Genomic DNA, 14,694 nt, shown 5'->3' on the forward strand with positions numbered 1-14,694 from the left:
TAGAAAATGCATTCCTATATGTCATATACTTTCTTCCCGATCCCTGTGAGATTAATAAAAATAAATCCAGCAGCGACTACAATCACTTCCATAAATTTAGATTTAGTTAAAACTTGAATTTGGAAGGAAAAATTATCATCAGAATGTAACAGCTCTTTCATCAGGAAGCTGTGAAAAGTAGCCAACATGTGGGTATGGGTTTCTGGCGTGCTCTCTCACCCTCTTTCATATATGTGTATGTGTGTGTATGTACACACATACATGCCCACACAGACATGTATATTAGACAAGCAAGAAACATGCATTTCAATACTAACAAAAATATCCCACATTCTAAAATTGAAATCATTTCTAAATTACTCAGATGAATGAGTAATATTGAAATCAGTACAAATATCATTATTTAAATCAAAAGATAATTAATATAGAAAAGTCTTCTTAATGCTACATCCAGGACCATATTTTGAGAAAAGAAAGTTCCATTTAGTAACTGAACCCATAGGAAGAGGAGGAGAGCAGCCACTGAAAGGAGGGGCTGACCTGGTTCTCAGCTATGCCCTTGGTCTTCTCCCATAAAACATAAAGTGTTTCACGGAATATCAGCATCAGACAAGACCACCTTGTTACCACTATGGATCATGACAACAATACCTCTACATTTCACAATCAAGCTATACAAAGCATAAACACTGCCCAAACCACAAAATACCTAACTCTTCCCTGTCCACATTGATAAGAGCCTGTGCTGTTTCTTTATCAATTATATCTTTAACCTCACTCTAGTCTTCCTTCGTTCTATGAGAGATACATTAAGATACCCAATCACAGAGTTATTCCCAGTTACAGACAACATAAAATCCAAAGCAAAGCTCTTCAACTCTCCCTAAATTATCTAACAAAAACCAAGATCCTGCAACAGATTCTTTCTAATATGCTCTAACTCATACAACCCACAGTTCCCCAAAGCATGTACTCTCCCTCACTGCTAGGAGTACTAAACCCAATTTGTTCAACTAAATGAATCTTGCTGGAGGTCTTTAGCTGAAGGGTATTTGTACTCCTCAACTTTTGATGTGCTCATGTATCTCTCTCTCTCTCTCTGTCACACACACACACACACACACACACACACACACACACACACTCACAATATGTCTTTCATTTGAGTTACTCCAAAGGCCAACCCTGAGATGGGCTTTCAAGCATAAGTAGTTTATGTGTCATGTAAAGCAAATACTGATGTAGAAATTGGTATTATAACGGTATACTTAATTCAGCTTATTCAGCTCAGCAACCAGTGTTGGTGACTAGAGATGAATCTTGCTGGGAAGCTCTGGGAAACACATCTCAGGGTTATCCCACTCAATGGTGAAGAAACGGGGTACTTATACATCATCTCCCACCATTGGTTGAAACTTGGTGGAGGGATGTTAATTTCATAGTAGTGAAGCCTGACACATACGTGGGAAAAGTGGGACACAGAAATCACAGGAAGTCCTTACATCAATAAATGTAGGTACTGGCAGTGGGAAGCTGGGCCTACATGCAGTGTAGTGGTGAAAGTAAGGAGTGATGGGCAAGAAATAGACAAGGCCAGCTATAAAATGGCCTTGTATTTTTCAACAAAATTACTCTTTGTAAATTTGTAAAAAAATGCCTTTGGATTTATTCCCATGGTGCCTCAAAAGTATATAATATGATGTCAAATGTCAAGATATTTTGAATATTAAGTGATTACCTTCATGGATTTTGATGTAATTGATTAAAAATTTTAGCTCAAAATTCTTAAGTCTCTTTTTGGCATTACTGAACATAAGGTTTATTTCTACACAAACCATGTTTTGACTATAGTAATTTTAGCTTACAAACAATTCTGACAACCATTAATCACTAACTATGTGCTGCTGTGTGCTGTGTCAGACATGCTATATGTGTGATTTTGTTGCATCTTTAATAAAACCTTGTGAGATGTATTTTGTCATCGCTACATATGACATCAGAAAACTGAATTTCAAAGTGTTTAAGAAAGCCATCCTGGAAACTACATCCTTTCTTTCTCATAGTTTCAGTTAACCCCATCTCAAATCCTCTGTGAAATGAAGAAGCATTCTGTGCTGGATCCAATGAATGACATTACATTTTATACAAGTTACAAACAACCTACACAACTACCAAAAATGCAGAATGAAAAAATACTTCTTTTTTTTTTTTTTTTTGGCTTTCACAAATTCTTTAAAAAAAAATAAACAAGCTTAGAATCTGGGAAACATTTAGAGGAGAAATGGAGATAAAATTTCTCCACTGAAAGAAAAAGGTAGAAAATTAAACGAGTGGTATAATTTGGATGTAATCCTCATCAGGAATGATGTATTTTCCTCCCTTTATTTCCATGAATCTAACCATTATATGCTGAGACACATTTCATTGCCAATATCCCAAACCAGTGGTTCTCAAAGTATGGTTTCTTGGAACCACTTTGGAACTTGTTTCCTGGCATCACCTGGAAATTTGTTAGAGGTTAAAATTCTCAGGTCCCACCCCAAGACTCACAAAATTAGAGATTCTGGGGTGTGGCCTAGAAATCTCTGTTTTAACTAGTCCTCTAAGGTGACTGGGATGCTCACTCACTTGTAACAGTCACATTCTAGTCTGTCATACAATGAGAACAGTAAATACATTTATGTAATTCTAGTAAGTGTGAGGACTAGAGTTATAATAGTGTAAATTTAAAACAAAGAAGAAAATAGTTAACACTGAAATTTCAGAAATTTTTAATAAGGTTAATATAAAGTTTCACTATTTACTCATTGTAGAACTCCAACAGAATTTTCAAGTCAGACAATGCTTACCAAACACTCTTAGAAACTCTTTCATGTTAATTGAGAAGTTTTACTTACTGGGGGAAAGAAGTCAGGAAAATAGCATAATCATTTTCAAGTAAAACACAGGAGATAAAAGCAAATAAATAGAAGGATGTCTCGACTTTTTCTCTGAGTAAATTAGGAAAAAGTGTCTGAGTAGGTCTGCCAGTTTCATTTGACAATAAAGATAAATTTACTCTCAACATGAGCACAGGTGGAAGCCTGGACAAGGTACCATTACTGCCTTCTAGGTAGTTAAACAAACCTAAAGAGATTATCTTGACTGGAAGGCAAAAAAGTACAAGAAATTGGATCTTCTTGCCAACTTCCCTGGCTGTTGTTGTCAGAAGCTGCCTGAGCTTTCCCTCTTTTCAAAATTGCCCCCATCCTGGAGCAATTTTGTAGCTAGATCAACTATTTAAACAAGTCAACGTGAACTAATTAGTTGGATTACTCATTTCCAGAACGGTGTGCAAAATTTCAAAATTTGAGATAGTCTGCTCTCTAGCACTGGAAAAGAGAAAAGTTCTGCCTGGGTGGTTAGCCAGATAGGCAGACTGTTTAGGGAGAGAGTGAAGAGGGCAGAAGAGGACCAGAGCCAAAGAGAGGAACTGGGAGAAGTACAGCAGCTGAACACAAGCTCACTGCTGGTCATCTACTTAGGGATCCCAGGCAGTGGCTACAAAGTTTTAGAGGAGGTGAGGAAAACGGCCACTTGGAGAATGGGATGTGAGTTGGAAGGCAACAGGGATGGCACATGACTCTAAAAGGAAACAAAAGAAAAAACAGAACAGTTTGGAATAGCTTGGGGTGGAATGGTGTGGGATGGGATGGCATGACATATATTCAGTATTCTTGGTTCTACCACAGATAAAGCCCGCGACTATGAGTAAATTATTCATCTAGCTGGGGACTTCAGCTTCCAGATCAGCAAAGAGCACTGGGGTCTATTTTTCTTCCAAAGTATCTTGTAGCTCTCACCATCTATGGCGATATAATTTCCTATAAGTGACCTTCCCACATTCAAATTTAAAATCATTAGAGTCTCTTGTTTGAAACTGTCCAGTGGCTTTCCCATTTCAGTCCTCATGAACTTCCCCAATCCTACAAAATCCCTGTTAGCAGGTGCTGACCTCCCTCCCCCAAAAAAGTCTCAGGTGATTTATCCTGTTTTACTCTGTGCAGACTGGCAGGCCTCTTTCTCTTCCCAGTTAGCCTTAAGGTCTTTGCAGGAGCTCTTACCTCTGACTGGAATGTTCTTCCATACATTTTGTTTGTTTGTTTTTTAAGGCTGATTTTTTTCTTAGGATTCATATCTCGGGTTTTAATGCCTCACAAATTCCCTATACATCAACCCTTCCTAAAATAGCATTTTACCACCCCCAACTCTCAGTTACATCCTAATTATTTTTTATTTTATATTCTTGGTTTACTTGTTAGGCAAACTATTGTGAACTCACATGAGTTTCTCCATTCACTGCCTGCCCTCCTCCCACTACAATGTAAGTTCCAAGAAGTCAGGTCCTTTTTATGTCTTGCTCACCACTGTATTTTGTGTCTAAAAGGGTACTTAGAATATAGTAACTAAACAATTAATGTTAGTGGCTTAAATGAATGAATGATACATGGTATTATTAGATTAGAATAATTATTAAGCTTTTTAAAAAATATTTTATTTATTTATTTGACAGACAGAGATCACAAGCAGGCAGAGAGTCAGGCAGAGAGAGAGGAGGAAGCAGGCTCCCTGCCAAGCAGACAGCCTGAGTCGGTGCTCAATCCGAGAGTCCTGGAATCATGACCCAAGCTGAAGGCAGAGGCTTTAGCCCACTGAGCCACCCAGGTGCCCCAATTATTAAGCTTTTAATACCCTGAAAACTATTACTGTTTAAATACAATCTTCCTTATATGTTTTAATTTTACTTTCTATATGTGACTAAAGCCATGTGATCCATTTGGAATAGCTTGGGAGAGAATGGAATGAAATACATTCAGTACTCGTCGTTCTTCCATAGGGTCTTTGAATACCCACTCTGAGCCAGGCAATTTACTTACATGTAAGTTTCAATTCTCAGTTCATATATTCAAGTTAGAAACTGACATAGTGTAGACATGACAAATTAGAGATTACATTGACTATCCTGTGTCCAAGGCCAAAGTGAAATGCCACTGCAGAGACTCTATTTCAGGGTGCACCTCCCAGTCCCTGCTATGCACTAGTTTCCTTGGTCCTAAATCATTATTAGTTCTTATCCTACTGTTTGAGAAGTCCATGGAAACTCAGCCCTCTTTATTCCCATTAAAGGCCATAAGTTAAAATATTTAGTATCTAAATTCTCAGAAACCCCTTTCAGAAACCAAATGAACACAGTCTGTTAGGTACATTTTCAACTGTCACTGCAGTAACACTTGGCACGTTTTCCATTTGAATTTTCATCACTAGAAACAGCCAATATGAGTAGCTGAATCCAATTGCTTAATACTATATGATGTCATGGGGAAAATGTTGCTAATGATGATTGTCAATATTTATATTTTGACCATAATGCACTAAAGTTATAAATAAAAAGTTTCAGAATCCATAATATATACCAAACTTGAAGCTGAATTCATTAAAAATCAACCTCCACCATTAAACCAAGGAAAGAACAGATAGTAGAATCACAATGTCAAGCAACGTTGCCTCTTTTTTTTTTTTAATTTCTTTGCTTCATTTTATTTGATTTATTTTACCTTCATCTCTTCAACTGCTGTCTGTAATTCATCAGGGGTCTTATATTCGAAATCTCTCTCCAGGTATTCTTCCTCAGCTTGCGTCATCCATTCATGCATCTCTGACAGATCTTTCTGAAGACTTACAGTTTTATCCAAACCTCCCTTTAAGGCTTCCTTCCTGGCATAGACCTTTCATAAAACAAACCAACAAGCAAAGCATGAATATTGAAAGTCACAAAACATTATCATTATATTATTACTGAACAGTCTGTAAATAACAGAAAGCTTAGATAGAAAAGATGAAGCAAGAAGTAAAAAAGCATATATGAATGAGGAAATAACTCATGGCTATTGGTTACACTTAATTTCACTTAAGTGTTAAAATAAGATATAGCCATTTACTTGGCATATATAATAAAATGAATATATTCCCCCATGACTATAATTTAGCTATTGTGTGTGGCTATGCTTTTCTATGAATAAAGAAGAGACAAAATAATTTTTTTCATAATATACTTCAGTTGGATATGTTAGTTTATTGGCACAATTTCTTTTTTTTTTTTTTTTTTTTTTTTTTTTTTTTTTAAAGATTTATTTATTTGACAGATAGAGATTACAAGTAGGCAGAGAGGCAGGCAGAGAGAGAGAGAGGAGGAAGCAGGCTCCCAGCCAAGCAAAGAGCCCGACGCGGGGCTCGATCCCAGGACCCTGGGATCATGACCTGAGCTGAAGGCAGAGGCCTTAACCCGCTGAGCCACCCAGGCGCCCCTATTGGCACAATTTCTAATGTTCATAAATCTGAGTCTACTCTTCCATTTAATTTTTTATTTTTACTTTTTTTACTATTTCACTTTAAAGAATGTATCATACAAAATACAGTGCAAAAAGTGGCAGGAATAATGTAAATATTTATGTCCCCAATATGGGAGCACACAAATATATAAAATAATAACAAACATAAATAAATTTACTGGTAATAATACATTAATAGTAGGGGACTTTAATACCCCACTTATAGCAATGGACAGATCATCTAAACAGAAAATCAATAAGGAAACAAAGGCTTTGAATGTCATTCTGGACCAGATAGACTACAAATATATTCACGACATTTCACCCTAAAGCAGCAGAATACATATTCTTTTCAAGTGCACGTGGGACATTCTCCACAACAGATCACATTCTAGGTCATAAATCAGGCCTCAACCAGTACATAACACTGAGTTCATACCATGCATCTTTTCAGACCACAGTGCTATGAAACTTGAAGTCAACCACAAGAAAAAGTTTGGAAAGACCACAAATACATGGAGGTTAAAGAACGTCCTACTAAAGAATGAATGGGATAACCAGGAAATTAAAGAAGAAATAAAGAAATATATGGGAACAAATGAAAATCAAAACACAATAGTCCAAAACTTCTGGGATGCAGCAAAAGCAGTCGTAAGAGGGGAGTATATAGCAATACAGGTGTACCTCAAGAAGCAAGAAAAATCTCAAATATACAAACTAACTTTACAACTAAAGGAGCTAGAAAAAGAACAACAAATGAAGCCTAAAGCCAGCAGAAAAGGGAAATAATGATTAGAGCAGAAATCAATGATATTGGGAAAAAACACTAGAACAGATCAATGAAACTAGGAGCTGGTTCTCTGAAAGAAAATAAAACTGATAAACCCCCAGCCAGACTTAAGAGAAGGAGAAAGAACCCAAATAAATAAAATTAGGAACGAGAGAGGAAAGATCACAACAAACACTACAGAAATACAAAGTGGCATGAAAACTACTCAGTTCAGCTTTAAAGACAGCACGTATCAGAAGCATATCCAAATGTGCTTCTGTGGAGAATAAGGTAAATTAACTGTGAGATACACATATGCACTCAATGGGATACTATGTAGCACTAATACATCTGTACTGAAGTGGAAGTGGTTGTGTATGTAATTTTAAGCTTAAAAAGCAGGGTGCAAAACAGTAAGTGTGATAATAGGAGATGTGCACTTTTAAATTCTCATACATTTCTGAACTACTTTTTACAAAAGAATGTATTACTTATTAACTAGAAAAATAGCAAAACTTTAAATATCTACAAGAAAATTATGCACGTTAATCCCTTCTAACAAAGCACCCTGTTGTACCACACTGAGCAAAAAATCTCAGTTTGGTACTAGAATGATTATATATTGCTTCTCTTTTACCTTAAAAGGGAAAATTAAGGGGAAAATTGTCCAAACCTTTGGACAATTTTGCTTTGTTAGAAGGGATTAACGTGCATAATTTTCTTGTAGATATTTAAAGTTTTGCTATTTTTCTAGTTAATAAGTAATACATTCTTTTGTAAAAAGTAGTTCAGAAATGTATGAGAATTTAAAAGTGCACATCTCCTATTATCACACTTACTGTATCATATACTGTATCATATTACTGATGTTGGCATTCTAGCATTAAATTGCCCAATCTATGCCCTGCAATTTCAGATTACAGAGCCGCACCTCAGATATAAAACAAAATGTTCTTCATGTTTCCCATTCCAGAATTTTTAAATCTAATATTTAGCACTGTCCTTCCTCATTTCACTTCCCCCTCCATCCCAGCTTTATTTAGGTATAATTGACATATAACATTGTATAAGTTTAAGGTGTTCAGTGTATTTGATACACATATATATTGTGAAATGATTACCACAATAGGAGTACTTAATACCTCTATTACCTCACATGATTACCATTTCTTTTTTCTTTTCATGATGAGAACACTTAAGATCTACTCTCTTGGTAATGTTCAAGTATACAATACAGCATTGCTAACTATAGTCACCATGTTGTATATTAGATCCCAAGAACTTATTCTGTGCATAACTGGAAGTTTATATGTAAGATTTGACTCAAATCTTTACATTTGCCCACACCCCAGCCCTGTCAATCACCACTACTACTCTGTTCTAGAGTTCAGCTTTCTTAGATTCCACATATAAGCAGGATTGCACAAATTTTTTTTCTCTGATTTATGTCACTTAACATAATGCCCTCAAAGTCCATACAAATTTATGCAAATCGCATGATTTTCTTCTTTCTCATGTCTGAATAATGCTCCATTGTATGTACATATGTATGTAAGTATACACACACACATATGTGTATAGGTACCCCACATCTTGTTTATTCGGTCATCCACAGCGATATACTTAGGATGTTTCCATATTGTAACTATTGTGAATAATGCTGTAATGATGATGGGTGTCCAAGTATCTCTTCAAGATTCCTATTTCATTTCCCTTGGAAATATACTAACAAACGGGATTACTGGATCATAAGGTAGCTCTATGTTTAATTCTTCTGAGGAACCCTCATACTGTTTTCCACAGTGGCTGCAACAATTTACATCCCCACCAAAAGTGCACAAGGGTTCCCTTTTCTCCACATCCTCACCAACAGTTGTTACTTCTTGCCTTTTTTTTAAAAAAGATTTTTTATTTATTAATTTGACAGAGAGAGATCATAAGTAGACAGAGAGGCAGGCAGAGAGAGAGAGAGAGGGAAGCAGGCTCGCTGCTGAGGAGAGAGCCCGATGCGGAACTCGATCCCAGGACCCTAAGATCATGACCTGAGCCGAAGGCAGCGGCTTAACCCACTGAGCCACCCAGGCGCCCCAATTTCTTGCCTTTTTAAAAAAAGATTTTATTTATTTATTTGACAGACAGAGATCGCAAGTAGGAAGAGAGGCAGGCAGAGAGAAGGGGGGAAGTAGGCTCCCTGCCGAGCAGAGAGCCTGATGTGGGGTTCGATCCCAGGACCCTGGGATCATGACCTGAGCCAAAGGGAGAGGCTTTAACCCACTGAGCCACCCAGGCGCCCCTCTTGCCCTTTTCAATGATAGCCATTCTATCAGATGTGAGGTCATTTCTCAGTGTGGTTTTGATTTGCATTTCCCTGTTTATTAGTGATGCTGAGCATCTCTTCATGTAACTTTTGGACATTTTCATGTCATCTTTGGAAAGAGTATCTATTCAGTTTCTCTATTTTAAAACCATATTGTGTTTTGCTACTGAGCTATATAAGTTCCTTATGTATTTTAGCTGATAACCCCCAACAGATACATGGTTTGAAAGTAATTTCTTATATTCTGTAGGTTGTCTTTTAATTTTGTTGGTTGTTTCTTCTGATATACATCCATACTTTTTGGTTTGAAGTAGTTCCACTTATTTTTCTTTTGTTGCTTCTACATTGGTGTCATATCGAAAATATCACTGCCAAGACCAATGTCAAAGAATATCCTCCCTGTTTTCTCCCAAGTTTTATGGTTTCAGGTCTTTTAAGTCTTTAACACATTTTGCATTAATTTTTGTGGTGTAAGATAGGAATCTAATTGCATTCTTCCATATGATTATCCAGTCTTCCCAATACCATTTATTGAAGAGATTTATCCTTTTCCCGTCGGTTATCTTTGATTCCCTTGCCAAATGTTAGTTGACTGGATACACGAGGGTTTATTTCTGGGCTCTCAATTCCTCCATTCATCTATGTGTCTATTTTTATGCCAGTACCATATTGTTTTTATTACTACAGCTTTGTAATATGGTTTGAAATCAAAAGTGTGATGCCTCTGACTTTGTTCTTTGTCAAGATGGTTTTGGTCATAGGGATCTTTCGAGGTTCTGCACAAATTTTAAGAATGCCTGTTTCATTTCTGAGAAAAAAAAATCCTTAGAATTTTGATAGGGATTGCAATGGCTCTATAAATGGCTTTGGGTAGTATGAACGGTTTAAGAATATGAACTCTTTTGATCCATGAACACAGGATATCTTTCCATTTATTTGTGTCTTCTTCAATTTCTTTTTAAGATTTTATTTATTTGACAGAGAGAGAGAGATCACAAGCAGGCAGAGAGGCAGGCAGGGTGGTGGGGGAGCAGGCTCCCCATTGAACAGAGAGCCTGATGCAGGGCTTGATCCCAGGACTCTGAGATCATGACCTGAGTGGAAGGCAGAGGCTTTAACCCACTGAGCCACCCAGGCACCCCCTTCTTCAATTTCATTCATTGAAGTTCTCTAGTTTTCATAGTACAGATCTTTCACCACCTTGGTTAAACTTAATCCTTAACTCTTGTTTTTGATACTATCATAAAAGGGGTTGTTTTATTTCTTTCTCAGATATTTTGTTGTTACTGTACAGAAATATAACTCATTTCTGCATAGTTCTATACTTTGATTTTGTGTACTGCGATTTTTTCCAGGTTTTTATTTAAATTCTAGTTAGTTATCATATAATGTAACATTGGTTTCAGGAGTAGAATTTAATGATTCATCATTTACACAGAACACTCAGTGTTCATCACATGTGCCCTGCTTAATATCCATCAGGACTGTAGCCCATCCCCTGCCCACCTCCCCTCTAGCACCCTCTCTTTTTTCCCCCTTCCCCTATGATGATATTTTTTTTTGTATGTATGTATGTATGTATATATGTATGTATGTATGTATTTAGAGAGCATTCATGCACATGAGCACAGCAGGGCAGAGGGAGAGTGATAGACAGAATCTTAAGCAGGCTCTGTGCTGGGCCTGGAGTCCCATGTGGGGCTCACCCTCACCTAAGATCATGAACTGAGCTGAAATCAAGAGTCAGACACTTAATGACTGAGCTACTCAGTTGGCTCATTGGTTTTGATTCTTAAATTTCACACGAATGAATTCATGTGGTATTCACCTTTCTTACTTGTTTCACTTAGTATAATATACTCCAACTCCATCCACATCATTACAAATGCCAAGACTTTATTCTTTTGGGTAACTCAACAATATTCCACTGTATATACATGTACCACATCTTCTCTATCCATCCATCAACCGATGGACATCTGGGCTCATTCCATAATTTAACTACTTCCATACTGCAATTTTATTGAATTTGTTTATTAGTTACAACACTTTTTGGTGGGGTCTTTAGGATTTTCTATGTAGAAGAACACATCATCTATAAACAATTTTATTTCTTCCTTTCTAATTTGGATGTCTTTATTTCTTTTTCTTTCCTAATTGCTTTTGTTAGAATTTCCAGGACTATGTTAAATAGCAGTGCTGAGAGTGGGCACCCTTGTCTAATCTTAGAGGAAAACTTTTCTGCTTTTCACTATTGAGTATGATACTGGCTGCAAAGTTGTCATATATGGTTTCTACTATGGTCAAGGGCATTCCTTTTATATAGAATTTATTAAGTTTTTATCATGAAACGGTGTCAAACTGTCAGTTTTGTCAAATGCTTTTTCTGCATCTACTGCGATGTATTTTTTTAATATTTCATTCTATTAATGCAGTGTATACAGTGTGCAGTATATTTTCATATGTCTTCATATTACTAATTAATATCGTTTAATTTCAGCTTGAACTTCTTTTAACATTTCTTCTAAGGTCGGTCTAGTAAAGATGAACTTCTTTAGCATTTGTGTGTCTATAAATCTCTCCTTCATTTTTGAAAGACTACTTGGCCAGATAGTATTTTCTAGGTTAGCATTTTGTTTTTCTTTTCAGCACTTTAAGTATATATCCTCACTCTCTCCTGGCATGTAAAGTTTCCACTGAGAAATCCAATGAAGGCGTTATGAGGTTCCCTTGTAGGAAAAAGTATGAAAATGAGTATGGGAAACCTCATTTAAAACAGTCATGAAGCCCTAAAGGGGGAGCTGTCACACATGCACCATTCCCTGTGGCCTACATAACCAGCAGGAAGAGGAATCTCTCTCCCTACCCCTGAACAATTTGCTAAACAATGCCTGCAGCCAATGAGAAATCACCACATCCTTATACTCTTGTCCTCCTCTGGTAAACTCCTATTCCAAACAATCTACCTGAATTTTACCCTGAAACCTAATAAAAGCTGACCTTGCTTTGGTCTTTTCAGATGTGTCTATGTTTTGCCATAGTTTAATTGTTCCAAGGTGCGTCTCCTCTACTCTTCTCAAATGAGCTTATTTTGCTGATAAAATGAATGACCTTTTCACTTTTTTAAAAGATTTTATTTATTTATTTGACAGAGAGCAATCACAAGTAGGCAGAGAGGCAGACAGAGAGAGAGGGGGAAGCAGGCTCCCTGCTGAGCAGAGATCCTGATGCTGGGCTCAATCCCAGGACCCTGGGACCATGACCTGAGCCTAAGGCAGGGGCTTTAACCCACTGAGCCACCCAGGCACCCCATGACTTTTTCATTTTTGATGTCTCTTGGGAAATATGTTTCGGAGTTGAATTTTTTTTTTTTTTTTTTTTGGTGACCTAAAAGCCTCATGAATTCATGGACGGTCAAATCTCTCTCCAGATTTGAGAAGTCTGAAGCCATTATTTCTATAAATAAGCTTTCTGCCCCCTTTACCCCTCTTTTCTCCTTCTGGGACTCTGATAATTCACAAATTACTTCTCTTGATAGTGTTCCATAGGGCACATACTTTTTACCCCCCACTTTTTTTTTTCATTTTCCTCGGACCAGACAATTTTGTAAGTCCTGTCTTCTACTTCACAGATTTTTTTTCTTCCAGTTGACCCATTCTATTAATGCTCTTTATTACATTTCCCATTTCTTCCACTGTATTCTTCAGCTCTCAGATATCCATTGTGGTTTTTTCTTTATGATTTTTATTTTTTTACACTTATTGTGTTACTTTATTGGTTTCCTAATGTAATTTAATAGTCTTTGTTTTCCTACAGCTCACTGAATTTTCTTAGAACTATTTTCAACAGATGAGTGGCAGATCTCCATGTCCTTAAGGTTGGTTACTGGAAAATTATTATGACCCACTGGTAGTAGCATGATTCTTGATTCTCCATGCTCCTTGAATTCTGGCAATACTGTCTTTGCATTCACTGTAAAAATCACCTCCTCTAGTCTTTACTACATGCCATCAGAAGAGAAATACCTTCTGTCAACACTGCTAGGGATTCTGAGGCTATCTGAAACCCTCAATGAATATGACTATTCCACAATTCTGGCTCCCTCTTGTGGCAGAATTCTTTTTTTTTTTTTTTCCTTTTTATTAATTTTTTCAGCGTAACAGTATTCATTCTTTTTGCACAACACCCAGTGCTCCATGCAAAACGTGCCCTCCCCATCACCCACCAGAATTCTTAAGCTTGCATGGCTTCTCTTTATCCTGCAAAAAACCAGATTCAAGGTATTGACAGCCTCCCTTTTCCTTTCCAAGGCTGGTGCTAAATGCTTAGGTTTGTGGTCTCTCCAAGGCCTGAAGATTAAGGCCAAACTTCTGTGCATGCTCATTAGCTTCCTCCAAAAGCTTGTCCTTGCCACCATCCACAGTATGCCCTGGAAGCCAGCCCCAGTATTGGGGTGTATGTGGGTGTGTCATATAGGACACTGGTAGTGCTGTGGGAAATTGGGGAGATCACTGGGCAGAGTGACCTCAGCAGATGATGGGCAAAGCTTGTGAAGGAGTCAGTAATATTACTATGACCTGTATATTTTCAATACAATCCCCAGACCTGGCGGCTGTTCTTCCAGCTGCTCATTACCCCTCAGTAATGTAGCTCAAAACTCAGTACTGTGGACTGAGCAGAGAGAAATGTGCCTCTTTGGCAACATCCTGCATAGTTAGGGAAGCTGGGAACTCACTCACATGGTCTCACTTTTCCATGTGGGAGAAACCATGATTCTAACAAGGGCTCTCTTGACACGGAGCTATGCAGCCTTAGGAGGAGGAGTGATGCAAGTAAAGCCAAACTTTTCCTTTTACCCTCTCCAATCCATCCATTCTTGGATTTTGTTGTTGTTGTTGTTGTTGTTGTTCCAACAGTACATTGCATCTTCGCCAATAGACTCCTGGACTTCCACGAAGGCTCTCTTTTCGATGAATGATTGTCTAAGTCAGTGTTCTGCATGGGCTACCCGACCATGGCTGAAGGGGGCTGGAACTGGTTAATGGACAGGCAGGACTGGGGTCTGTATGACTATTACTTCATTCATAGCTGAGCGAGACTCCTCCCAAGTACCTTGGTATACGGTGCTAGATTGCATAGCTCCCACAAAGGCAAAAGGAGATGAGAAGACATGACTCAAGGGTTTTGCCTTGGATAAATGGAAAGATGGAGTTGTCATTTGTTGTTCTAGGAAGACAAAG

General features: G+C 37.5%; 1 protein-coding gene across 9 annotated transcripts in view; it reads right to left on the minus strand.

Moving 5' to 3' along the window:
* Positions 1–14,694, minus strand: part of DMD (dystrophin) — a 2,324,635-nt gene that overhangs the window by 1,394,262 nt on the left and 915,679 nt on the right. For all 9 annotated transcript variants that reach the window (XM_045994540.1, XM_045994546.1, XM_045994545.1 and 6 more), the window contains exon 26: positions 5,595–5,765. In XM_045994540.1, the coding sequence (XP_045850496.1) occupies positions 5,595–5,765 (171 nt within the window). The remainder of the gene's footprint in view (positions 1–5,594; positions 5,766–14,694) is intronic.

The sequence above is a fragment of the Meles meles genome, chromosome X (assembly GCF_922984935.1).
Source record: "Meles meles chromosome X, mMelMel3.1 paternal haplotype, whole genome shotgun sequence".
NCBI lineage: Eukaryota > Metazoa > Chordata > Mammalia > Carnivora > Mustelidae > Meles > Meles meles.